Source organism: Solanum stenotomum, chromosome 5, assembly GCF_019186545.1.
Source record: "Solanum stenotomum isolate F172 chromosome 5, ASM1918654v1, whole genome shotgun sequence".
NCBI lineage: Eukaryota > Viridiplantae > Streptophyta > Magnoliopsida > Solanales > Solanaceae > Solanum > Solanum stenotomum.
The window spans coordinates 52,060,486-52,087,643 of record NC_064286.1 but is presented as its reverse complement, the minus strand read 5'-3'; the positions used below and the strand labels follow the sequence as shown (position 1 = coordinate 52,087,643).

General features: G+C 31.9%; 3 protein-coding genes across 9 annotated transcripts; all 3 read left to right on the top strand.

Annotated features, from left to right (window-relative positions):
- The first annotated feature begins 563 nt into the window (after positions 1–563).
- On the top strand, positions 564–6,840 carry LOC125866152 (mitochondrial import inner membrane translocase subunit TIM14-1). The gene is made up of 3 exons (XM_049546457.1): positions 564–716; positions 2,112–2,290; positions 6,434–6,840. The coding sequence occupies exons 1-3, from the start codon at positions 714–716 to the stop codon at positions 6,588–6,590; spliced, it is 339 nt and encodes a 112-aa protein (XP_049402414.1). The 5' UTR covers positions 564–713; the 3' UTR covers positions 6,591–6,840.
- Positions 6,841–11,926: 5,086 nt separating this feature from the next.
- LOC125865684 (interactor of constitutive active ROPs 2, chloroplastic-like) lies at positions 11,927–16,096 on the top strand. Of its 7 annotated transcripts, none has more exons than XM_049545894.1 (4): positions 11,927–12,000; positions 12,896–12,940; positions 13,512–13,668; positions 14,275–16,096. In XM_049545894.1, the coding sequence occupies exons 2-4, from the start codon at positions 12,921–12,923 to the stop codon at positions 15,859–15,861; spliced, it is 1,764 nt and encodes a 587-aa protein (XP_049401851.1). In that variant the 5' UTR covers positions 11,927–12,000; positions 12,896–12,920; the 3' UTR covers positions 15,862–16,096. The 7 variants fall into 7 exon arrangements, with proteins under 7 accessions (XP_049401851.1, XP_049401849.1, XP_049401853.1 ...); XM_049545892.1 differs by having other exon boundaries at positions 11,927–12,072; XM_049545896.1 differs by lacking the exon at positions 11,927–12,000 and adding an exon at positions 12,149–12,167.
- Positions 16,097–18,509: 2,413 nt separating this feature from the next.
- Positions 18,510–21,596, top strand: LOC125865944 (40S ribosomal protein S23). Its single transcript, XM_049546213.1, has 4 exons — positions 18,510–18,649; positions 20,848–21,003; positions 21,104–21,230; positions 21,315–21,596. Exons 1-4 carry the CDS (start codon positions 18,645–18,647, stop codon positions 21,453–21,455), a joined length of 429 nt encoding a protein of 142 aa, XP_049402170.1. The 5' UTR covers positions 18,510–18,644; the 3' UTR covers positions 21,456–21,596.
- Positions 21,597–27,158: the final 5,562 nt, after the last annotated feature.

Here is a 27,158-nt window from a genome sequence, read left to right as displayed (position 1 = left end):
ACTTAACAATATAGATAGAATAAAAATAGTATCATCGATCAAGTTATAGTAATACATAAGTATGCTCTTTAATTTGACTTTAGCTGACATCTACGCCCTCTAGAGTGTGCACAAGTAACACTCATACTTTTATAAAGTTAAACAAGTAGACACATGATCTTACATGATGGCCTATGTGTCAATTTATGTCTTACATAACGTCCTACTTGTATTATGCAACGTGTGTATCTACTTGTTCAAAACTTTAATAAATTGAAGTATCTACTTGTGCACACACAAAGTTAAAAAGAACATAGATGACAGGAAACCAAGTTAAAGAATATATTTATGTACTATATTTTTTTGATAATTAATCAAACTTTCGGCATAATCGATAATTATAACTCAAAGTACACTATTTCTGAAATTTCCTCATATTTGCATAACTAGCCAAAATATGAACACACATTAATAAGTAGTGACCCAAAAGGGTCATATGAGTAAATCTACCAATTAAAAACTGGCCCGGTTTAATTAGGCCCAAACCCATTTTCCAAAGTATTCGCTTCTTGCCTTCTTCTTCATCTTTCTCATTTTCTTCTTTTTTTGGTTGCTTCAGAGCTAAAACCCTAACAGCAAAAAGGCGAAAGATCAAAATTTGAGAAAAGCTATGGGTTCTTCTTTGTTCTGAATTCATCTTTAAGCCCTAAGGAGAAAAAAACTTCTTGCAGAAAATGGTAAATCAATCTTTCCGTGCTTTGAATTCTTTTATTAGAAAGAAAAGGAGAAAAAATAACTTTTTTTAATATCAGTAATTGTTCGCTTTGATTACTTATTTCATATGATTTTTTTTGATTTGAGTTATTGATCATGTAGTTGTAAGTTTTGTACTAGTTGTTTGTTCTTCTTATTGATTAAGTTTGAATTTTTGCTTTTTATCCATCCAAAATTTGATTGTAACTTGTAAACTTGGATTAAGTTATTGTTTTGGGTGTTTGATGCTGCCTAAGCAGCAATTTTTTTTTTCATTTTTGAGGACCTCAGCTAGCTTTGGATTAAAAATAGTAGTTATTTTCGCTTACTTCCAAGTTTGCATCTTTGTTATCTAATTGTTGGACCTCTAGTATTGCTCCCAAACCCAAGCACAAGAGATTTGATGTTTTTCGAAGTGTCATGTTTCAGTTAGGTTTGGTTTAGATCATTTTTTTCCTTTCTATTGGAGATAACGAAATTGGATGTTTCAGTTAGGTTTGGTTTAGATCATTTTTTTCCTTTCTATTTGAGATAACGAAAGTGGAATAGACAAGTTCCTAGAGTGGGTAAATGAAGGGGATGGAGAAATGCCCGCATTGGTGGGAAATAAATGGGAGGGCTCTGATGTTTAAATGAGGGCGTTGAACTTGGATAGCACCATATTTGTGTCCGTATAGTGTCTTCATATTTGTTGTTGGATGTGTGTTATCCATTTTGTTGTCAGTTCTTCACTTGTTAAATTAGGTGTGCGAGAAACTCGCTATTTGTTGTTGTACTTTCTTTACATGGTATATGATGTGGCATTTGGAACGAGGGTTCACATATATATTTCACATTCTAAATTTTAGTTTCCATGTTCATTTTCTCACTTTCACGTAGTTCTGCATTCTTTTTTGTCTCTCTTCAGTTACTCATTGTTTTTCCATATTTTATTCCCAAGTATTTTGCTTTAATTATTTGTATTTGTATATATGTCAAATATATCACATAAATTTAAGCAGTAGCTGACTCAGGGGCTTTGTTCTTGTGGTAAGAGTGTAGTGCGTGATATTAAAGAAAGAGAGAAAGAGAGAGAGAGAGAGTAGCAAGTGATATGTGGTTAGGTGCATGTCACGAGTTTGGATCTTGCCGCAGATAAAACCTAGTACTTAAATGGAGAAGGATAGAGTGGTTGGGCATTAACCATCAGAGTGTTGTGCTGTGCACTAGCTGGTCCTTTGATTTTGTCTGTTCTAGTTTCAATACATTTTTTCTTTAACACAAGCAGTAGTAATTGTATTAACAGTATGCTTTTTTCATCTGTTGTGGTTTTATTACATTATTTTTTAGCAATTATAATTAAGTATTAAGATCATACTTGTTTCCAACTTGTGCGTCAGACCACACCATTGATAGCAGGACTGAGTGTTGCTGCTGCTGCATTGGCTGGAAGGTATGGCATCCAGGCTTGGCAAGCATTCAAGGCCAGACCACCCACTGCAAGAATGCGAAAATTTTATGAAGGAGGTTTTCAGCCTAAAATGACAAGGAGGGAAGCAGCTCTTATTCTTGGAGTCAGGTGTGTTTAATTATTCTTGTTAAGGTTTGGTGGGATTGCGAATGCTTAATCCTAGAAATTAGAATGCATTACAAATGTGAAGACACTCATTATTTGCATAGATGGCGAGATTATGTATGGTTGTTTTGATGATTATGTGCATTAATGTTGATGTGCCCAATAATGTTATGCACCTATAAGAAATAACATGACTATGTAATAGTATTAAGAGTTGTGTCAATGTTGTACCGGAAGCTGTGACCTAGTGACCAATGAAGTGGGTGCAAATCTTGGTGGCTAGGGTTCAAATCTCCGTAGAGGAAAAAAAATATTACTCCCTCTGTCCCAGTTACACACTTTCCTCTACAGTCCGTTCCAAAAAAGAATGTCACCTTTCTATAATTATTAACAATTTAAATTTAAATTTTTTCGTTTATCTTTAATGAAATAATTTATAGTCACACAAATGATCAAGGAGTGTTTTAGACCACAAATTTTAAAAGTCTTCCTTTCTTTTTAAAACTTTGTGCCATGTCAAACGGTGTCACATAAATTGGGACGTAGGGAGTAAGTGATTTCTTCCTGCCTATGTCTTATTGAGCAGAGTTAACAAGGTATCTGTGTTGGTGAAGGAGTTAGCACCCGTAGCAGGTACTAAGTGGAATACCTGTGGTGCGCACAACCTAGCTTAGCTTTAATGTGCTCCTTGCTAAAGGGTACAAATTATGGTGAAAATATATTTTGGTAGATTTTGCACATTTATTATTTTCTTGTTGCACGTTCATACTGACCATCTATTTCATTCTAACTTAGTATAATTTAGTCTCAGGATAATGAGTATTTTTTTAAACTAGAGGAACATCAATATATGTTACTTAATGCAGTGTTGTTGGAAGCTCTCGCTTCATTGAAGTGAAACACACTTTTGTAAAAAATAAACCTTGCACAGAGACTTTTTATATACATAATACACAAATGTTTCAATTTCAAAACTAAAAAGTAGATAGCAAAATATCCCCCATAGGACAAGCAAATTCAAAAACCAAAATACATTGGTTGGCCATGTATATTATGATTACGAGGAGAATAAAAAATCAGAAAAGCTGTCTAGTGCACTGATTAATTTATTAAGTCAGAAAACTGAAATGGAAATATGGCTACTACAATAGAATTAATAAACTAAAACTGACGAATTCAATTAACTAAAATAAAAAACAAGAAAGAATTGGGGAAAAAAAAGGAAGTTCATGAAACCAAGGATTGAAAAAATGAAATTGTCAGCACCTCCCAGCAGTGAAGCCACAAAGAGAAAAAGAGAAGAGATGACGTACTTGGAAAAAGACAATGGAGTCGCGGTCGCACATTAGTGGGACTCTTTTTCGATTCGAAGAAGGGTCCATTTTTCAAATTTTTTTTAAAAAAATATACGCTTCAGCTCACTTTGTGCTTCAGGGGTTGAAGCGCCCTCTTCTGTTCGCCTCTCACTTTAACTATTTGAAGCGCCACACCTGCTTTGCCTCACCCGCTTTTGTAAACACTGCTTATTGGGGAAGCAAATTTGAAGTAAAGCAAACACTGATGATAATAAGTGTCCTTTATTAGACTTTTAACATTTGTTAGCACTTCATTCCCAAATTTGACTGGGTACGGAGTTTAAGAGAAATAATTTTTTTGAAACTTGTGATCTAAAACAAGTTAGAGATATTTATGTAGCTATAAATCATTTTATTAAGATAAAATGAAAAGTTTAAAGTTTAATTGCTTCTATATAGAAAGGTACTCCCTTCGTTCCTATTTAGTTGTGACCATTTTTGGTTTCACTCCCCTTAAGAAACTAGGTTACTTATTGTACTCTTATTTAGTGTTCTGTTAAAGTCAAGTTTTCAATGCTGGTTGGAAATTTAAATCAACATTAATTCATATCAAAATTTTGCAAAGTGAAATAAAAGCAATCTTTCATATTCTCTTATACTTCAAGACTAAATTAAAGTGGAGTACATTACAATTGAAATGCATTGGATGACTTTCAAATTTTGAGCTTGAATTGACCCAAATATGAAGATTTACAATTTTCCACCTCAATTTCCCAATATATTTTTATTTAAAAAGAAATGTTTTATTAACTCTTGAAGTAACATTTCAACTCACTCTAGTTATGAACATGAATTAACTACTTAGTTTTTTTATGTTGGTCAAATGCATAGTTTCAAGGCTAATAACTATCTAGGATAAAATAAGAGAATAGTTTCATTTATGCATTGGTTTCGTATAATGAAAAGTATTAAAGAACATCTATATTTAGTAAGGACGAAATGTAAGTTGGAACATAGAGAGTATCATTTTTTTGTGACAGGCTAAAAAGGGAAGTTTCACATCAATTGGGACATATATATCCTCCGTTCCTATTTACATGTCGTTCTTAATAAAAATAAATGTTACTTAATATTTTTCATTTCACAAAATCAATGCATAAATGATATGGTTCTTCCTACTTTGGCTTTGAAAGTACTATACATTTGACCAACATAGAAAAACTAAGTAATTAATTCATGTTCAGAACTCAAGAGTGAGTTCCATGTCTTGAATTCTTTTTACCTAAAATATATTGGGAAATTTTTAGATTTTGGATAAATTCATATTGAAATTTTGGCTCCAATTTTAAGCTCAAAAATTTGAAATAGTCATCCAATGCATTTCAATTATAATGCACTTCATTTCTAATTTAGTCTTCATGGAATATGAAAAGATTGCTTCTTTTTTCCACTTTGCAAGGTTTGACATGAATTAATGTTGATTTAGACTTCCAACAAACATATTTATCATTTATTGAAAACTTGACTTCAAGAGAACACTAAATGAGGGTACAATGATTAACTCACCCAATTTCTTAAGGGGCGTGAAAACTATATAGGAATTAAGGGAGTACTTTTTTTTTGCACAATCATATTTACCATTCTGATATACCGACCTAAAAATAAATCCTAATTATTTGTTACTCCATGTTCTTTGGTAAGCCTTATAAAAAATCATTTTTATTGAGGAAGCTGTAGCAGTACTCAGTTGATCCAATCTATATGACATTCTTTTTAAGTTGGTATATTCCGAAATGTTGGCACTATGTCTCAATAATGTTATTATTTTATACAACTCTTACCACTTCAACTATTAAATTTTAATATGATGTGATGTTTTCTCTATGGCACTAAGTACTAACATATCAAATATTTATTTATTATTTTTCATCCAGTAATAGTTATGTATCTATGATTCATATAGTCTATCCCAACTTGTTTGAGATTGAGGTGTAGTTATCATTATAGTTTTGCATCTGTTTTAACCATACATACACTAGCCTTCTAACTCACATCCTCTTTGGTAGCCATTTCTATCTGGCTAGCCTTACTTGTGCATTCTTGAAACGTTGAGAACAGAATAAGGTAGAGATGTCAGATCACAATTGATGTACAAGAACAGCCCCTTTTGGGAGATTAAGTACTCAAATCTTTTGGAACATCTCTGGTAGATATAGTTGGACCATTGCATAAGTGTGGCGGTGCTTCATTTCCCCCTTCTTTTCTTGGAGTCTTCTTTTTCAGGTGTTCTGCAAGATTGAAATTAGTTTGACATGGTAGCTAAGTAAAAAATCTATTATTCTGGAACAAGTCAAAATTGTATGCTGGCATCAGGTTTTGATCCTTTTGCATTGAAGAGTGAAGACAACTTTTAGGGATCTCTTTGAGATTAAGGGCACAAAATGTCAAAACTCAAGAGTCATCGTTCCCTACTTCCGTTCCATAGATCATATAAGAAGTAATACTTCATCTCTTCCTAGAAGGCTATATTTAGATGCTTTGATCACTTCTTATATCACCGGTGAGACTCAGCTAGTACCTTGTTATGTATGAAGAGATGATTGGTGACATGAGGCGGGTAGTCTTTGGTTTCGAATTGAAGCCACTTTTAGTAGAGTATATGGGCAAATAACACTCTTTATCTCCTTTCACTTTTACTTGTCCACTTTGGACTTTCACTTTGGACTAGTACATACTACATAGCTTACTTGTTAAAGTGGAAAGGTATATCGATTCCTTTTCCACTAAATATCTGCGGGATAGTTCATCTTCTGATCTATTGAATTGATTTCATTGGCATCATTTACAACAGGGAAAGCACTCCAGCAGATAAAGTGAGGGAGGCACATAGGAAGGTGATGGTAGCCAACCATCCAGATGCAGGAGGCAGTCACTACCTTGCTTCAAAAATTAATGAAGCGAAAGACATAATGCTTGGGAAGTCTAAGAACAGCGGTTCTGCATTTTAAAATCTCAACCGAGAGTCTCTTTGGTGCTTTAGAAGTTACAAATTACATGGTAACCAGAGGCGGATCATGCTTTCTGGCATTATAGACAACTTTAAAGTGAAGTAGATTGATTCTTTAAAAGATGTATGTTAGTTGGAAAAGGCAACATTTTGATAGTTGTATGAGTTCACTGAATGTGAAGCCAATATGTACTTTTAACAATTGATACACATATTCATGGTTAATAATTGGTTGGCTTCTTCTTTGTTTGGATGCTGATTAAATTCTTTCACCATCTTTGTGTTGACAAGAGCAAGAGTGTCCTGTGTAACCTAGTCCAGTATAGGAGTGATTTTTTTTTATGATCGTGATGTCTGGACCGACTTTCGTAATTCCGTGGGATACATGTGCCAACTCGATTAGTTGTGCTATATCTGTATTTGTACTATTGCAATTTTGGAATTAGTACAAATACAAATATCCCTAATTTGATTTCGAATTATAATTCCTTATCCCTCAAACCAAACCAAAAGATTGGAAAAAAAATAAATCATAGAACAAATGAAGTACTATTTCACAGCTTAATTCCCTACCAAGGAAATCATTTCCTTTGACCGTTCCATTCTCTCAAAGCATGTTTTAGCAATATGATTTTTGCCAAATAAAACATGTCCAACTCATTTATAAAATATCTACTTATGAGATTTTCCATAAAACAAAGAATAATAAAAAAAGTAATCATATGATAGTACATTTTACATTGATGATAAATGTGGTTCACTACCTTGTTGAGGCTTTATCTTAAAAAAAGTTGATACTTAACTTAAACTTAAAGTTAAGTATAATTAAGTTGTACTATTTTCATTGATAAAAAAACTGAATAGACTTCAAAATTTTGATAACTTAATTATTCAAAAAGTATTTTTTTTTTTTAAAAAAAGTTAGCTGTCTTAATCTTGTTGATTGATAACTATAACTGACAATGAAGCATATATATTTATAAAAAGATATAGCCACATGTATATGTGCATTTTATTTAAGTATTTAATTAAAAAAAAAATAGTTGTCCAGAACTAATAGAGTTCTTAAAAAATTAAAATGCCACAACGAAGGAAAGCCTGTCTTCACCAACCAAGCCCCTGCATAACAAAAAAATTAGATGCCTTCGGGAGAGATGATTCGAAATTTCTTTATTTTTAATTAGAGATTTCGGATTTGAATTTCTAAGAATATAAAAAGTTCTGGTGGCATACGATTTAGGATGTGTTTGATAAGGCAACTAGTTGTTTTTATGTGTTAGTGTAAGTTATATATTTGACCCAAATAAATCCAAAATTTAAAAAACTTAACCTTATATCCAATTTGACCTGTCATAAGTATATTTTTATCCTTAACTAATTCAAACCTAGACGAGTCATATTTTTATAAACTAATTTTATTATTATTTTTCGTTTGATTTACGATGCATTATGGGGACAAAAGACCCAAACCTTAATTATGAATGTGACTTTGGACCCATGCAACACATTGTTAAACAATCGTTTCGAAATGTTTGTTAGCTGAGTTGTTTGGCCTAACAGAGGCATCAATATGTCTAAATGTCATCTTTAATTAATTTATATTTGTTTATTTTACTAGAGTTTTGTATAGTCAATTTTTTTTTCTATAATAACATCTTTATATAATGATATCTCATTATGATAGGCAAGTTTTTTTTAAAAAAATTAATTTTTATATTATATTTTACCTCTTTATAATAATTTTTTACTCATCTTAATAACACTACGCTCTTTATAAAATTAACACCTATATAACAATTATCTTCTTTTTATGGAGTAATAATTAACCATCATAGAAACAGAATCTCTTAGATTATCAATAATAAATTTAGAGATTCTTATCAGATGTATATTTTGATACATTAATACGCTTTTTATGACAAAAAATATTTCTTATTATTATTTCTCTTCTTTGTACAGAATATGATATTTAGAATTTGACATCTTTTTACTTATAACAATAAAATATTATTTAAATATCAAACCTTATTGTGGTTACATGATAATCAATCACTATAGCTATTAAAATATATTTAAATCAATAATGTTGTTCTAAAATAAGTTAAATTAATTTTCCAAAAAATATTATATATAAAGATATGTCAAATTATTGAGAATGATAATGCACATAACTAACGTAAGTCAACTAGGTGTGTAAAAGATTATAAAAGATTTTGGTCCGTGAGGTTCACGGATATTAGACTCTAATGTTCAAGTTAGTTGGAAAATAATAAATAATAAATTTTCTCTTAGCCTGTTATTAAAATCAATAAGTAATGAAAATCAATATTTTTAAATAAGTGAACTTTATTTAGGTATCACTTATTTTTAAAATAACTAATGCCAAAGGGTAAAGTTAAATAAATATTTTTTTATTTTTTAAATAATAAAGTATTTAAAATAACATCTTTTAGTAAATATCACAATTAAATAGGAATGAAAAAGGAGTATATAGTAGTGTATATTCATATACATTAAAAAGATACTTATTCCGTTTTAAAATAAGTGATTTTTTTTATTTTATTTCAAAATAAATGATGTTTTACGTAGTAAAGAAAAAAAAAAATTTTCTTTCAAAATTACCCTTGTTTTAATACATGAAGTTTTACATTATTAAAAGTCATTTTTTCTTCAAGACATTTAATTAAGGATAAGATAATAAAATATTTCTTATTTTTTAGGTATACATTTTCTTAAGGAATGTGTACAAGCTAAAACCACCACTTCTTTTTTTTTTTTTAAAATAGCGGAAGTATATTTAGCCATTTTAATATTTTTCTGTAACAATAACTTAAAAGTTAAAACAACTGAAAGAACATACTTTCTTTATTTTATTTTACACTACTCTTATAATTAATTTTTTTTACTTCTTTTACTAAATTAAGGAAAAATTGTTATTTTCTTTCAATAATACACTTATCATAAAGTAACTACAAAAGTCAAGGTTAATTTTCAAATATATTTGATAAGATTAAATTAATAAAATAGATTGCTAAATTATTATTTTTTAAGGAGTGTTAAATTAATATAGACANTTTCTTTCTTCAAGATATTTAATTAAGGATAAGATAATTAAAAGTTAAAAGTTAAAACAACTGAAAGAACATACTTTCTTTATTTTATTTTACACTACTCTTATAATTAATTTTTTTTACTTCTTTTACTAAATTAAGGAAAAATTGTTATTTTCTTTCAATAATACACTTATCATAAAGTAACTACAAAAGTCAAGGTTAATTTTCAAATATATTTGATAAGATTAAATTAATAAAATAGATTGCTAATAATTTTTTTTAAGGAGTGTTAAATTAATATAGACAAAGCACATTTAAAACGAACCAAAGTACATTCAAGTAATTAATGATGCAAGTTCTAATAAATACCTTTACCATTCCCCATATATAACCTAATTACTACTCTATTTGTCTCAATTTATTGTGATACTTTTTGTTTCTCCGAATCAAATTATTTAAATTTGACAGAAAATTTGCACATGAAATCTTCAAATGTTTTGAAATGAAATTTATATATTTATAAACTACGTAAAAAGTACTTAAGTTACAATAATTAACAATTTAAAATATATATAAAAAAATTACGATCAAAACTCAATTTATTTGAATTTTGAAATCCAAAAGGTGTCAAGAGTAGATCTGGAAAAAGAATTCCCCTAAATAATTACTAGATTATCATTTCTAAAACCACCCAAAAGAAAAAAAATATATTATTTATCATTTTTTTAAAAATATTGGAGCTGGGAGCCCCTTTTATTCAACTCAAATATTTATAATACTATTTATCATTGACTATACAGGCACAACAAATATTTTTAAAAAATAGAAAAAAAAACAAAAATGAAGTAGAGTAGTCACTTTCATTAGACAAGAAAACAAGTGAAGTCCATCTTGGTTCGGTAACTTGAGAGCTATCGTTCACTATCCTTTGGGTGGGTCCCACAACATCCAATAGCGCGTGTTTCGAGACATCATCGATTACTCTTAGAGCTGTTAATATGGGTTGGCCCACCCCATTCGGGCCAATCCATACATGCTTTGCAATTTGACGGGCTAGCCCATTTTTCATGTGAGCCAAAAATGACCGGACCAGCCCACAAGTGCGTGGGCTACGGGCTTTGCTGGGTCAGCCCTCTTTTCCTAAAAATATATTTTTTATAATTTTTAAAATTAAATTATAATTTAAAAATATTATCATAAATATTGACTAGTGTTACTACTTATTAATCAAATACACAAATAAAATTATCTATTTAATATTTATTAAGTTTGATTTTAAGTAAAAACAGAAACAACTAAATAGAAATATTAACCTAATTGTTTTCCAATGATCATAATTAAACACAAAAACTATGATAATATTCCCATAGGCTATGGCCTATGTAGTGATTCCCTAGAAATTTTAGAAACTTTATTTTATGTAGTACATATTTTATAAATATAATTTGTATTTAAATTGTAATATTTCAAACTTTAAATAGATTTTGAGTGTAGACTCCTGTTATTTTTAATACTCTATTTTATTTTTATTTTTTAATTAATTTTTGTTTGGCCCACGGGCCGACCCTATCCATATTTCTCAAGCTCGACAAATCAACATGCTTATTCAGGCCGGGCTAAAAACCCTTTTCTTAAATGAGTTCCAAAAATCGTAGCTAGCCCTATCAAATCACGGATTAGGCCAGGCCAGCCCAACAGGCATAGCCCATATTGACGGCTCTAATTACTCTATTTGTTTCAATTTATATGACGACTTTTGAAGTTCGAGAATCAAAAATAATTTAAATTATCAATTAATATAACTTATGTAGTTTTCAAATATATAGATTTTATTTTCGAATTTATGGTCATTCAAAATGTTAAAATTTAATTTGGAAATTTGAGTTCTCCACATAATTTGGGATAAAGAATTTGAAAAAGGACCACACAATCTACTTTAATACAAATATTAGTAATATTAATTCTAGCCCGCTCGATAAAAAAAATACATCATATATATAAAGTATTTCTTTTAGAATTTTAATATAATCAATTTTGAATCTCCTTAATTAGAAGTTTGACTCATTTATTTAGTGATTTAAATTCTCTAATACCTATAAATTACGGAGAGACAACTTAACCGTTGCTCAGATAGGCTTCCCTTCAAATCAGTGCACTACACTTTCTCCATCCACTGACAAAAAAAAAAAAAACAGAGTATTTTTCTGCTTCTTAGATTATTTTTTGTTGTTGTTGTTGTTGTAAAGATAGCAGTTGCTGTTTTTTGACTAAAAAAAAAATAACTTTGATTCTGATCAGTTCAAAAACTGTTCATTTATTGTTTTAGAGACAGCTTGTTGATTCTTCTCATTTATAATAGTTATGTTCTTTCCTCAGTTTTCATGTGTTTGGTATACTAGTAGTTGTTCACAGCATTCATTTCTCATATGGGTTGGTGTCCCTTTTTTTTTTGTGTGTGAATGTGAGTTGGTTGCTTTATGATAAAGTTTCAATCTTTGAGTTTTATTTTTAGTTGGTTTTACTGTGTGAGTTTTTTTTTCTGTTTTAGATCTGTTTTATGCATTAAGAACAGAGAAAATAATCATTCAAGAAAAGACTTCCTAGTTGTGAATCATTTTATGTGGTTGTGTTCCGTAAAGTCATTAGTGATTACTATGTTAATTAAGCACTTTTCAAAGATTTTAATTGTGGTTTGTGACGTTTGAGATGAGCTTAAATGAAGCGACATGAACAGTGAGGATTCGTATGGTCATAAAAGGAAATCACCTAATGTTTTTTTTGTCTTCGTTGAAATTTGAACCTGGTGGTTTCTAAAGTCATTTTCTATGTGTATTTTAGTATCATTTTCTTTGATATGATGTCCAAAGTGCTATATTGTTGTTATATAGTATAAACAACTTGAGTAGAGATGAAGTAAAAGGGGGAAAAAGAAAGAATTGGATATATATCAGTTATATAATTTTAATTATTTTTTTTTGGGTTGAATTTTTTTTTTTTTTCTCTTTTTCTGTTTTTGGCTTGTTGCTCTTTTATTGTATATTTGGTTGGTGGTAGTGGAGGTTGTTTGTATTTGGAGTTCCTTTGAAGGGATTGTGTGTTTTACTTAATTTGGTTTCTAATTTGGATGTGGATTGCAATTTGCAAATCCATTATGTAACTATATTGTTTTTTTCTGTAGTTTTATACTTTTGCATATGCACATTTTAATCAATTTTTCTTTTTCTAAACCAAGAAATCTTCTCAACTATTTCAGGTTTTGCTGAGAGGAAATTAATATTATGCAGACACCAAAATCAAGGTATTTCTAATCTCTTAACAGTAAAATGACTATATTTCATCCTTGAAATAATGGCAAACAGTTCTGTAGTTATTATTATCTATATATTAGAAACAAGAATGGTAACAAGGTACTCGAAACTCGAAAGTAATGTAGAGTTTTATGCTAACATTATTTCCTCTTATACCTCGAATCAAACGAGTCCTGGAGTAGTGTTCTTAGCAGTAATATGCTCACTATTCATGTGCTTATTGAGTACTTGAGGATCTGCAGCAGCTCAGCTTATGCTATCTCAGAAAAAGACTAATCGAAATCGAAGGGAGTAAGTGATTAGAAAAAAAGAGGAACTAACAAAATAGTTTTATTCAGTCTCTCTTTTTTCTCTTTGTTATGTGATTATCTTTGAAGATTTGACATGTATAGTTCAGTAACATATTATTACTGAATGGTAAAGTTGTCTCTGTGTGACCTATAAGTGACTGGTTCGAGATCAATGTTCTGATGTGATTCATACATTGTGACTGCTTGGATTTTTGTCTGTTGTAAGTTGTTTGCCTATCTCATTCACCTTCGTGCGTGTTTTTGGCTGAAGGAATGTTACGGTGGAGGTGCCACAAAGGACATCTCCTGCAGCAACAAAGACAGCTCGAAAGCTCAAAACTCCAGGATCAGATGCTGCTACCAGGACACCTAAAGAGAGGAGTCCTAAAGTTGTTGTTCGTCGTTCTCCACGTAGTCCAGCTTTAGAGGTAAAGAAACTTAAATACTTTTCACAAAAATTTCTGCAACTAGGACAAGTCTATCAATTCTGTATCATTTTGTTACAACTTTTATCCTATTAATCTTGTACCGTCTCATTCTTATAAATTGGCAGCTATCATGTTCAGTTATGCTTTAACTCTTTTGTCTCGCGAAATGACCATTTAATATAGCTATTTTTTCCCAGCAAGCGTAAAAAAAACCTTCACGTCTTTGTACTGAAACTGTTTTGTTCTTGTTGTGGATGATTTATGGCAGTGTCACTAAATAGAGTGCTTCATGCCTCTCTTTGTGTGGAAGATATATAGCACGGTTACTAAATCGGATACTCTTTCTATTCCCTTCTTTTTTTCAGTTTCACGTCTGAGTAGCTAGTTTGAGGCACTTGTTGCAGTACTTGATGGAAACTTATTCTATTTATAAAACTTAAATTCCATAATCTACAGCATTATCTTTCTATTCTTATCTGCGGACCATGCTAACTCGGGATGCTTTGTGCACAGGGTTGCCCTTTTATTATTTCTTTGCTGCTCTCTTACTGCTTAAATGTCCTCAAAATGTTACTAAGGTACTCATTGTTCATATTTGTATAACAGAAGAAGCATCCAACCGGAGTTTCCGACTTGGAAACTCAGCTTGCTCAACTTCAAGAGGAGCTGAAGAAGGTAAAGGATCAGCTCAATTCATCCGAATCATTAAAAAGACGGGCTCAACTAGAGGCAGAGGAAGCGAAGAAGCAGCTAACAGTTATGTCGGAGCAGCTTGAGGACTCTGAGAAACAACTACTTGAACTCTCAGAATCTGAGGAAGCTCGAATCCTGGAGCTACGCAAGCTATCACAGGATCGAGATCGAGCATGGGAATCTGAACTTGAGGCTGTCCAGAAGCAGCACAAATTCGACTCTGCTGCTTTAGGTTCTGCTATGAATGAAATCCAGAAGCTTAAAACTCAGCTGGACCGCGTGGTTGATTCTGAAGCCAATCAAGCTCGACATGCTGAATCAGCTTACGCTGAGATTCAAAGCTTAAGGTTAGAACTTATGGAAACACTTGCATTGGTTGAAAAATTGAGAGATCAGCTAAATGATAGCAAGGAATCTGAGGCATGCGCGCTTGAAGAAGTGAGTAAAGCACAGATGCAGCTGGAAGTGGCAAAGATGACCGAGGATACTCTACGTTCTGAAGGTCTGAAAGCAATGGAGGCTTACAAATCCTTGTCGTTGGAGTTAGAACAATCAAACAATCGAGTAGCTACATTGGAGGAACTTGTCAGTGAACTCCAAAGTGCTCAAGATATCGAAAACATGAACTCTGCACAAGAAAACGGAGTTAATGTGGAAGCCGAGGAACTCAAAACCGAGCTGAGTAATCTACAAGTTGAGGTAAGTCAACTAAGAGCTGCATTAGAGGTTTCGGAGACAAGATATCAGGAAGAATATATCCAGAGCACTTTGCAGATTAGAAGTGCTTATGAGCTAGTGGAACAATCAAAATCTGAATCAATACAGAAAGAGGCTGAATGGGAGGCAAAGTTAGAGGCTACAAAAGCTGACTTGGAAGAGTTAAAGGAGAAATTAATGAGCAAAGAAGATACACTACAAAGCATTTCAGACGAAAATAAGCATTTCAGTACATTAGATGCTGTACTGAAGGAATCAGAGTCAACTTTGGGAGTATTGAGAGCAAGTTTACTCGACAAAGAGACGGAGTTGCAAAGTATAAAGGAAGAAAATGAGATACTGATGTCCGAAATGAAGAAGAGGGAAACTGAGGGTAGCAAAGCGAATGATTCAGCTCTTGCCTTGGCAGAAGCCGCGAGAACTGCAGAAAAAGAGGCATTGGTGAAGTTAGGACACTTGACTGAGGAAGCGGATAATAGTATTAGAAAGGCAGCACGTGTGACCGAGCAGTTGGATGCAGCACAGAATGCCAACTCTGAGATGGAAGCAGAGTTGAGGAGGTTAAAAGTGCAATCTGATCAGTGGAGGAAGGCTGCTGAGGCAGCTGCAGCTATGCTTTCAACTGGAAAAAACGGGAAATACACGGAGAGAACAGGTCCTTTAGATTACCACACTAAGCTGGATTCGCCATTATCTGAAGATACGGATGATGACTCGCCTAAGAAGAAGAATGGAAACATGTTGAAAAAGATTGGTGTTTTGTTGAAAAAAGGCCAGAAGTAGAAGCATATAGTTGCAAGTTGCTTTCGAATAATCGTTGTTTGATTTGCCTGATGATAACAGTCTAGTTTACATTCCAGTTTTTCTGTTAATAAATCTACTCTACACCTTATGAATCTCATAGAAGATATTTGTATAGCTATTTGAAATTAAGAACACTGTATGATCTCAGTTGCCAAATGCTTGGTAGGCTCTCTAAGGAGATATTAAGTGTTGTAATTTCTTTTGGTTATAATTTTCAGTTCATATAGACTATAGTAGTTGATCTATTTGGTATTTTGAACAAATTCTGCATATGAAGTAGAGCAAAGAAACATGATTAAGGGTGTGTTTGCCTGTTCGGTATGTTTTCCAATTTTTCCAAGTTTGGTTGGTCAAAATGTTTTGGAAAACGAGTTTGAAAATGACTCCAGAAGTGTCATTCATTGTCTCTTCCCCACCCATCCAACGCCCCCAACTCCCACTCCTTGACCATCCCACCACACCACGAACCCCACTCCCCACCCATCGCACCTCTATAGTGTTTTGCTAGATTACATATAAATATTGTCGGGATAAAATTTTGTTGTTTACTTAACGAACTGTAGAAAATAAGTAAGAAATTAACTTGTTTTTTAAGAAAACATTTTCCTTTGTACCGAACAACCCCTAAAGGTAGAATTGATCTATTTGCATATATACAATAAACTCGTCTAGTGTTGTTGTTGTGCGTACATATTGTGGTTTTAATTAAACCTTCAACACCAACAAGAAATAATTATGGAAATCTATGGTTTTTCATATGATAATATTATTTGTTTCAGTTGTGAATTAGAAATCTATCAACTGTAATTCATCTAAAACATAACATAAAAACGGAAAAGAACAGTCTAATGCACAAAGCATCACGCATTAGCAAGTCCGGAAAAGGGCCCCAATCTAAAACATCACAGAACATGCACAATATGCAAGCTTATGAATTAACCTCAATTTCAATGTATATGAAAATTGGAATATATATGTTCTTAATTTTATATCAATATCAAATTGATTGATTTAGAAAAAATATAACTTAATGTTCTCTAGTGAAGGTTGATGTTACAATAAATCAGAAAAATGAATAAAAAAACAACAATAGTTTTATGTTACATTGGTTATTTATTTAAACAACAAGAAAGGACAAAAGAGGAATGAACAAATATATACGACTACTATATAGATTAATTATTCATTATCTTATAGATAGTATAAATCAGTCGTCATGAGGTCATAATTCAAAACTGCGGTATCAAACTAATGTTTTGAATACGAAAATGTGGCCATCCAGATTATGTCAACATTATAACACTAGAGAGAAATAATAGTACTCGATAATATTCAAGAATGGATGTAGAATCATTAAGCAAGAATAGTTATCTTCAGAGAAATAACGATCATCTCCCTTGCATGTACTATCGCTGCCTCAGTTGCTTTCTGAATAGTTTTTTATTATTCCTATTATAAATAAAGAACTCATAAAAATCACAGAGTGCTCAAGCATCCAATCAATTGAAATAAAGATCTAACGAAACAAAAACGTTTATTATTCCTACGTATTTCATCGGTAACATTTTCTTGAGATGTTATTGCTAATTTTGCAAGTATTTCTAAATTTATGGTCATATTTACACAATTTTTTTAGGGAAAATTGTGCATTATAACAAACTATTAATTCAAAATAAATGTTGTAGCTACAATTTCATTTAATTGTAATTTGTAGCAAACACATTGTCATTCTCGCCTCGCTCGCCACCCTCAATTCTCGCCGAACTATAATTAGATTTTATTTATTATAATTATCAACATCTATGAACTATAATCTTTATTGGATTATTCCGAATTCTAAGTTTTAAACTTGAAATAATATTGTCATATTCGAAATGGTCCAATAAAGATTATAGTTCATAGATGTTGATAATTATAATAAAACTTAAATCAAAATCAAATTAATACTAATGCAAAAAAAAAAATCAATTCAACACTAAGAATGACAATAATATTAAATATTTGTTCTTTAGTTTTACATTGATTTAGACAATTAAAATACATAATCTAATTTTAATTTTCCTTAAATATTTAGTAATGTAACTAATACTTATTAAACTTATTTTAGCATGAGTTAGTACTTTTAAATTATGATCATTTTCATTATGACTTTGCAATAATGATTTTATATGATGATTTCATTATTATTTTTTATTGAATATTTTAGTGTCATCAGTACTCATCTCATATTTTGTGTTATTTTTTTAAGAAACACCTTAGATAATTGTATTTTGGTTGGACTAAAGAAATATTTGGAGCACAAGTTAATTATATGTTTGTATGTAAACTTTATCGAAAAATCCAAAAAATTCGAGGTTTATTAGTTTGGTTTGATTCATAAATTTAAAAATTCGACACAATGGTTTGGTTTTGGTATTTGAAAAACCCGAACCAACTCGAGGTTGAAAAACCCAAAAAAATCCAAATTTTATTTGTTTGATTTGGTTTATAAATTATTATTTTTTTACATAAGTAATTTGGTTTGATATTTGAAAAATCCGAACTAACTCGACCTCGGTCATGTACACCCCTAAGTCATAAAAGCCATATCCTATGGGCCTAAACAGAAGCCCCAAAGTTCTTTGAGCCCAACTTCCTTCTAAAGCAGCCCAATCCGAGAACTCTTTTATAGACCGGTTAGGGTTTTAATAGGCTGCTGCCTCTCTTCAGCCGCAACATATCAAACTACAGCTGAAGTCGGAGTTCTCTATCACTCAGCAAACATGGGGTATGATCTCTGCTTCGTTTTTTTCTTCCATTTTGATTTATGTATTCACAGCTATTATGGAAGTAAAACAGTTAAAGATAGTTTTGCTCGTGTTTTTTTGTTATGGGAATCTGATTCTAGCTGCTCGATTTGAACTCTTAATTGTACCGAGTGAATTGTCTATGAGAATTGATGATTTGTCTATGAGAATGATCATGAACTACTAAAATAGATGTGTGATTATTGAGTATCTAATATCTAGAAGTAGTTGATATTGTAATTTGTAAGTTGTAGATATGGAGAGTGTTTAATTACGTTAGATCTGTGCTGGAACTAAAATGGCAGATTGAATTGCTTGTTCCTATGTGTCATAGTGCATTTTTAGGTGAAAAAGAATGGCATGAAATGTTCAGTGTAAGGTTGGGGCTAGTATGGATTTCAAATATGGGTTAAATTCATTGCAACAATTGTTGATATTGAAAGTAATAAAGAAAACTGGATTTTGAATACAATTTCACCATGAAAATCCCAATTATGTTATAATATCGTAGAATATATAACAAGAAATGTAGAGATTGAAATTGAGTTAGGAGTGTGTATTGTCCCACTTTGTTTCCCATGGTTCCATTGGTATAGTATTAATATCTCAAGTTTGGTTAAAGAAATAAACATGAAGAGACATCAACAAATCAGATTCAAGACATTTAGGTGAAAGGAATAGAGAGAAATCTAGGAACAATGAGAGAGAAGGGGATAGAATGAACTTTGGATTGTTAAATTTGGAGATGAAATGGGGGAATTGTTATAAGAGATGGTATTTTGGGTTGAAATCACAAAAAAGTTCTTATTTTTGCTGAATTTGCAAGAAATAGTAAGTCCATTTAAGGAAATAAAAGAATGAGAGAGTGCTAATCTCATAGACTGACGTAGTAGGTTAGCAAAATCATGTAATAGTATATATATATAGCTATAGCAGGTAAATACTGTTCCCATTTTTTTAATTTTCTTAAATACTTTTATGAGTGCATCACCAAGACATTAAGTAGGAATTTGTACATGAGTTGGTTGTAAATTGAAAATAGTAGTATTTAAAGGTGAGGTCGAAAAGGGTATTTGGAAGTTGAAGTTGTGTCGGACAGTCTCGGACATGAAAATATAGTTGAAGTTTTGTGTGCAAAGATATGAAATTCTTGGAACTTGATTATAATGAGTCAATTTAGTCCTGTTTTCAAACTTTTGATGTTGAAATAATGAGCCATTTTTATAAACAAACACTTATTTGAAATAATCTCCAAATTTATTTCAAATATTTGGAATATTATCTATGGCCAAAGAGGCTGTGAACGTTATTACACCCTACTTAGATTCAAACTTCACAAGGTCAAACCATTTAAGGAGACAAATTAATATACACGTGTAAGCTTTATATAGTTCATAAAATTGTATAATCTTACATTATCTATTAAATTGTCTACTTGAATCTTGCAACTTTTAGGATCAATTTTGCACCCTATAAAGCATTTAGCTCTATGATGTATACAAGTCGAGTGAAATTAACTATAATAATAATCTTTACATGCTTCTCTCTATATCTATGGTCCTATTTTACTTTATCTTACCGGTTTTCTATTAGACACGTTTGGCCTAGTTGCTTTTCAAAGAAACAAACAAACTTGATATTTCAATAGTTGACCCCTTTTATCAATGAGCTAGTATAGAAAGTAGATTCCAACTATGTTTGGACGTGTTGGAGAGTAAATATATAGTAACACCATATATTTACTCTCCCACACACCCAACATAGTTCAATAGTTTCTATGCAAGGCGGCTAATAAAGAGGGTCAAGGCTATTGAAATACCAACTTTAAGGGGGTAATTAGATCAACCTGCAATTCTAGGTGTGCACTAAATAGAATGTGTCAAGTTTAGGAGGTCCCAATGTATTCTGCCAAATTTCTTTTTGATAAGGTATGAAGAATAAACCCTAAGCTACTGATTAACACATTTTGTGGTTGAGAGGGAAGATCATTGCCCAGTAAGATTATATTTGTGTTGCATTGGATGATAGTTCATTTTAGATTCCTATGATTTGCCATGGTACAGCATCAAGTAATATCTGCAGTGTTCTGTATACTTTAGAAGGTATTTGTTTAAAAGGGGCATCTTCAGCCATTTTGCGCATATAAGCTATATATGTCATTGTGGGTAAAATTTTGCAGGAAGACACGTGGTATGGGAGCTGGACGCAAGCTGAAGTCCCACCGTAGAAGGCAAAGGTGGGCTGACAAGTCCTACAAGAAATCCCATCTTGGGAACGAATGGAAGAAGCCATTTGCTGGGTCATCCCATGCCAAAGGGATTGTGCTTGAGAAGATGTAGGTCCACTTTATGACGTTTATGCTTACACTATCCTCCAAGCCATGCAGCATTAACACTTTGCTCTAATGTTCAAATTTGGTGGAATGTTTTGTGCAGAGGTATTGAAGCTAAGCAGCCGAATTCTGCTATTCGTAAATGTGCTAGGGTTCAACTCATCAAAAACGGGAAGAAGATTGCTGCCTTTGTCCCCAATGATGGTTGTTTGAACTACATTGAAGAAAACGTACGTCCTTTCCTTCTTTTCTCTTTTCTCAGGCAGACTCAAATTTTGTCAGTTTTCTTGTTGCTGACCCTTGACGCATTGCAGGATGAAGTGTTGATCGCTGGATTTGGTCGTAAGGGGCATGCCGTGGGAGATATTCCTGGTGTCAGGTTCAAGGTTGTGAAGGTTTCTGGTGTCTCTCTCTTGGCTCTCTTCAAGGAGAAGAAAGAGAAGCCTAGATCTTAGGTTGTCCTTTCTGCCAAAATACTTTCAAGCATGTAACAGGCTATTAGCTAATCTTGAGTTTGTGAACAAACAGATTTTGATCCTAGGTATTGTACTGGAATTTCGATTATTCTATGAAGTTCATATTTATTGTCTTGAAAAGTATGTTCAAATTAATCCCCTTCGGGGTGGCCCACTGATTTGGGTTTGGGACTTTCATGATGGAGGTCTCAAGTTTCAAACTCCTTGTCAGCATAAGTAAGGAAATTGTCTTTTGGTCGAACTTGTCGCACCAGGTTACCTCTTCCGTGTGTTTTGTAAGCTATTGCATAGGAGCAATGGTTTTACTTTGTGCACATTCAAAGGGTAGCGGTTTCTTACTTTATTTTGTGTGTTCTATATCTAAATAAAAAAATATTATTCTAAATGTATTAGTATATGATTTAGATAAATACTATGTGAGATGAAACCAGTGTGAAAAACATTTGAATTCATTTCTGGAGGTAACTGAAAATGATATCTGTTACATGGACTCAACCAACTGACGGGGAGCAACGTTAGCATTTGTATCTTACTCCCTCTGTTCCATTTTAAATATGGCTTTAGAATAAATAAATAATTGTTACTTTAAGAATCTGTTATTAAAATTGATAATTATTTTAAATTATATTCTTAACATTAAAGAATTAATTTTTTTTAATATTGCTCAACTCTTGAAAAATCTCTAATCTAATGAATAAAGATTACTTAATAAACTATAACTTGTATCTATTGCTTTTTTAATTGGCTTGAAAATATTAAAACATAGTTAAAATGGGATGAAAGGAGTGTAACATCACAATTTTTGAAATTTATGATTTGATATTAGAAAGAAGGTGAATTTACTCAAATTCATAGTGTTAAAAGCTAATTATATCATATTTCTATTCTTTTTTCAAATTAGACAAATTTTACTTTTTTTTTTAAATTACAAAAATCTCTTGAATTTAATGGAATCTGAATACATCCCAAAATGTTCTGATACATCTTGTTACATGATACATTACCTAAGTGATGTATCTAACTAAAGTGAAGGTAATGATTATTGTTGTAAGAAGGTAAGGATATTGTAATTTTTTCAAATGATTGATAAATTTTAAAAAATATGATAAAATAAGTTGGATGCCTTAAAAAAAAAAAAAAGTTGCATATACGCATAAGCCTGTGAATATCAAGAGACTGCTCATATTAAATTCTTACTCACTTTATAAGGCTCAGTCTTCACTGTCACCCTCCATCGTCGTCTCCGATTCTACAAAACTAGTCCATGAAATGATGGATTGCCGTGAAAAGTAGTGTGACATTAAAGTCCAAAATTTTGTGAAAATGCATGTGACATTCTGGTTTTAATTTTTAAATTATCTTATCCATTTTCTATGGGAAACAAATTCTTTAAGATCTGCATACACTCTACCCTTTTCAGACGCCACTCGTAGGATTTACATTGAGTATGTTGTTGTTGATGTTATCTGAATTATGGATGGAACTTTAGTTACTGTGCAGATTTATTTATTTGCCTTAATATTTTGGTAAAATGCCTAACATTACGAAGGAGTTAATATCTTAAAAGGTCACTGAAGTATGAGAAATTATCTTGTAAAGTCACTAAACTTTATATTGTATCACTAAAATCACTCAACTTTACACTTTTATCTTCTAAAATCATTAAACTATATTTATCACCAAAATAAATCTGACTTGGCAAAATAAATTATTTTTTCTGACATGTCATCGTGGACCCCACAAATAAATAAAATTGTAAAATAATTTATCAATATACCAACCCACCCACATGTTGTCTTCATCTTAAATAGTAAAATCCTATTGCCCAAATCTCCCGCTTCCTTCTTCTACTTCTTTCTCTATTTCTCCCAAAATTCTCATCCACAAAGAAGTGTTGTAAAGTCTATTTAAAGGTTATTGATGCTGAAATTTTTCATAAACAATGGATTCCTTCATTTCTTCGAGGAATAATGTGATGAAATCTGTAAAAGAATGGTCCCCCCGCACCCACAAGCCTCTAATACCGACGAAAGGGACCACTACGCGCTTGCTAAACCAATCCTACTTCAAAACGAGATAAAAAATAGAAATTTTTAACTATATTGTCCTTTTATTGTAAAATCTCGAAATGGGTTTAGGGCTTTTTGTATTCTAATTTTTTTCCTCTGGATTTAGAGGAGGTTAGTTCATTGTTGATTTCGTGTACCAGGTTGTGATTATCTAATGTCTTTGTAACCTTAGTATCCATTTCAGTGCTGTAAAATTAAAAATTCATGCTTTAGCCTATATGGTTTTTTCTTTCATTCAGGCTATAAATTATTCTTATGGATTAATATTTATTCGTTTGTAAGAGTGACTTGTTTATTTTTTATGATTATACTATTATTAGTATGAAGTAAATATTTAATGCTAAGTATTCTCTCTATCTTTTTTATTTCAGAGCTCTGGTTCATGTTTTCCTGAAACTTCAAAGGCTTTAGAACTGCATTTTTCAAACTATTTGAAAGTTGTTAGTGATATCGGCATTGAAGATACAATAGTTGATAATAGGGAGGATAATGGTGTGGACAAAAAGTTTTTAATTGAGAAAAATTCAACGAAAGTTGTTTTACAAGGTATTAGAGGTGATGTAACTAATGCAGTGGATGAGGAGTTTAGTGATCCATACTATAATTTGTCCGATGAAGAAGACGATTTTCAGGATGTTATTGATGATCAACAAGTTCTTATTGATGATCAACAAGTTCTTATTGACGATTAACAAGTCAAGAAGCTTAGAGGAAGACCCAAAAATGCAAGTGTCAATGTACCAGTTAGCTCTGAAATTTTAGTACCTCTACAAAATGTTGATGTTGAATCTGATTATGCATAGTCAGATGAATTGCTGATGATGATGTTCAATCTGATAAAGGAGAAAACAATGATCAGAAAAATAATATCTATGAAGAATATGATGAAGGTAAAAACAAGAATTTCCCTAGATTTGCATTAGGGATGAAGTTTAAGAATTTCAAGCAATTCAAAGAAGCTTGCAGGGAATTGGGTATTAGAAAAAGAAGGCAGTTACGTTTTAAGCCCAATGATCAACAGAGGGTGGTTTGTATTTGTAAGGTTGATGGCTGTCCCTTTAGAATTTATGCTAGTAAAGTGAATAAGCGCGATCCAACTGTTCAGATCAAGTCACTTTATCTGAAACATAAAGGTGCTAAGGTGTTTGATAATTTCCACTTATCTCCCAAGTACATTGCTAGAAAGTATTTGAATATTTTTAAAGCTGGTCCAGGTTGAAACATTAGTGGTATTGTTGAAATAGTAAGGAAGGACTTTGATTATACTATAGAAAATTTAAAGGCTTGGAGGGTTAAAAATCAAGCATTAAAATGAATTTATGGTGATGAAGGTCTTCTAGATGGCAAGCTATTATCGTATAGAGCTGAATTGCTGAGATCTAATCCTGGATCTAATGTTATAATTTGGAGAGATGGGGAAAATTCTTGGAATTTTACATGTGTCTGGGAGCACTCAAGGAAGTTTTTAAATCAGGTTGTAGGCCATTAATTAGCCTAGATGGTTGCTGGCTAAAAGGCACATACGGAGGAAATTTATTATCTGTCGTGGCAATAGACCCAAATAATTGTATATTTCCAGTTGCTTATGTTGTGATAGCTGAAACAGAGAGTAAAGAAACATGGAGCTGATTTATTGACAATCTTGGATATGATTTAGACATCAGAAATAGTCACCACATTGCCTTTATGTCTGACGGTCAAAAAGTGAGTAAAAATCTTTTATATCTTTTTGTTCTTTTTTTTTTGTTTAACATACATATGTTACTACTTTGTTTCTTATGTAGGGTCTGATTGAAGCTGTAAAAGATTTGTTTCCGGAAGCTGAACAAAGAAACTGTGTTAGACACATGTATCAGAACTTCAAGCAAAAACATAAAGGCAAAGCTTTTAAGGATTTGGTATGGAATGCTGCTAGGGCAAGCAACAAGATGATCTACCAGAAATGCATGAAAGAACTTGACCAAAAGGACAAAGCGGCAAGAGAGTGATTCAATAACCCAGAAAGGCTATTTCAAAGTTGGACTAGAGCATTGTTTAGAACAAATACAAAATGTGATATGTTACTCAACAACTTGTGTGAAAGCTTTAACAGGTAATTAATTAAATACTTTCATCCACTTATTTTTTGGTCATCACGTTGTTATTTATGCCTTTAGGCAATTGCATAAGTTACATTGTCAGGCTGAGGTTGTCTTTGAAAATATCGACTGATAAGTTTCTTGTTAGGATGGTGTTGTTGTTGTCTGTTATTTGTATTATGTTGATCACCTTTATCGACCGATGTATGTTAAGTTGGAGTAAGGTCTATGCACACTTTATCCCTGAGACAGTACTTGTGATATTACACTGAGTATGTAGTTGTTGTAGTTATTAGTTTATAATATGTATTACTAATGTAGCACTTATTTTAGGTATATACTTGATGCTAGAGATAAAACTATTATTACAATGCTAGAAATGATAAAAACAAGTTGATGAAAAGAATGTACACGAAGATAGAGTGGGTTGCAAAGTCTGATAGTTCAATTTGCCCAAAAATTGTGAAAAAATTGAACAAGATTAGCAAGGAAGTAATTTGGTTTAAAACTGATTATTCAGGGGACCAAGAGTCTCGGTAGATGGTCCTGGTGGAGTTAATATTGTTGACATGAAGGCAAAGAGTGGTACATGTAGAAGATGGGAACTTACTGGACTACCATGTCCTATGCATATGCATGTATTATTGGTAATAGTGAAAGAGCTAGTGGAGGATTATGTGGATACATTCTACACAATTGAAACTTTCAAGAATGTATATTCACATTACATCAATCCAACAAATCCAGAAGATCATTGGCCTTAGGTTGTGGATTGTGGAGAGGTAATACCACCTAAAATTGTGAAGAAAAAGCAAGGAAGAAAGCCCAAATCAAGGGGAAAAAAGCCAGAAGAATTAGAGAAGAAAAAGAAGGCTGAAGTTGTTGGAAAAGCTGAAAAAAGAGTTGAGCAGGAGTCTGAAAAAAGGCGACCTCAAAAGTTATCCAAAAAAGGTTCTACGCAGGTTATGTGTTCGATTTGCAAAAAGTATGGACATAATGCAAGAGGACATTATAAATTTGTCAAAGCCGGAGAATCATCTCCAAGCCATTATTTGGAGGCTATAAGTCCAGCTGAAGAAGCTTTAAATGACGGGGATTATTTAAATATGTATCGCCCGGAGATGTGGAATAATAATCACTAAGGATTGAATTTGGCATATCAGTCGACCATAACTCAGGTAATGATTGTTTTAAAGTTATTACAATTTGAATGCTTTCTCTACCAATATCTTTATTTCTTATTATTTATTTTTTTGTTCACAACGCACCAATTGAAGAACAGGTAATAGTTGTTCAAACTGATGTAGTGGTTGTTCAAGGAGTTGATGAGGTTGCAATTAAAGGTATCGAAACTACTAGACTATCTCATACTTCTAAAGAGAGGCAGACTCTTTAAGAGAAAAGTCATGAAGGAGTACATTGTTGAACTTCAGAAGAAGAAGATTGGAAATCATAGCAAAGTATAAAAATTATCTTTGTAATTTTTTGTGGTTATGTGAAACACCTATTACGACACTATATATTGTTGTGGTTTT

Bases quoted from the DNA above. Each gene is read 5' to 3' on its own strand.
- LOC125866152 (XM_049546457.1), top strand. The intron at 2,291-6,433 runs GTGTGTTTAATT...CATTTACAACAG, and splicing joins GCTCTTATTCTTGGAGTCAG to GGAAAGCACTCCAGCAGATA.
- LOC125865684 (XM_049545889.1), top strand. From the start codon at position 13,204: ATGCTATCTCAGAAAAAGACTAATCGAAATCGAAGGGA. The intron at 13,242-13,511 runs GTAAGTGATTAG...TTTTGGCTGAAG, and splicing joins ACTAATCGAAATCGAAGGGA to GAATGTTACGGTGGAGGTGC. The intron at 13,669-14,274 runs GTAAAGAAACTT...TTTGTATAACAG, and splicing joins CACGTAGTCCAGCTTTAGAG to AAGAAGCATCCAACCGGAGT.
- LOC125865944 (XM_049546213.1), top strand. The intron at 21,004-21,103 runs GTAGGTCCACTT...TGTTTTGTGCAG, and splicing joins GGGATTGTGCTTGAGAAGAT to AGGTATTGAAGCTAAGCAGC. The intron at 21,231-21,314 runs GTACGTCCTTTC...GACGCATTGCAG, and splicing joins TGAACTACATTGAAGAAAAC to GATGAAGTGTTGATCGCTGG.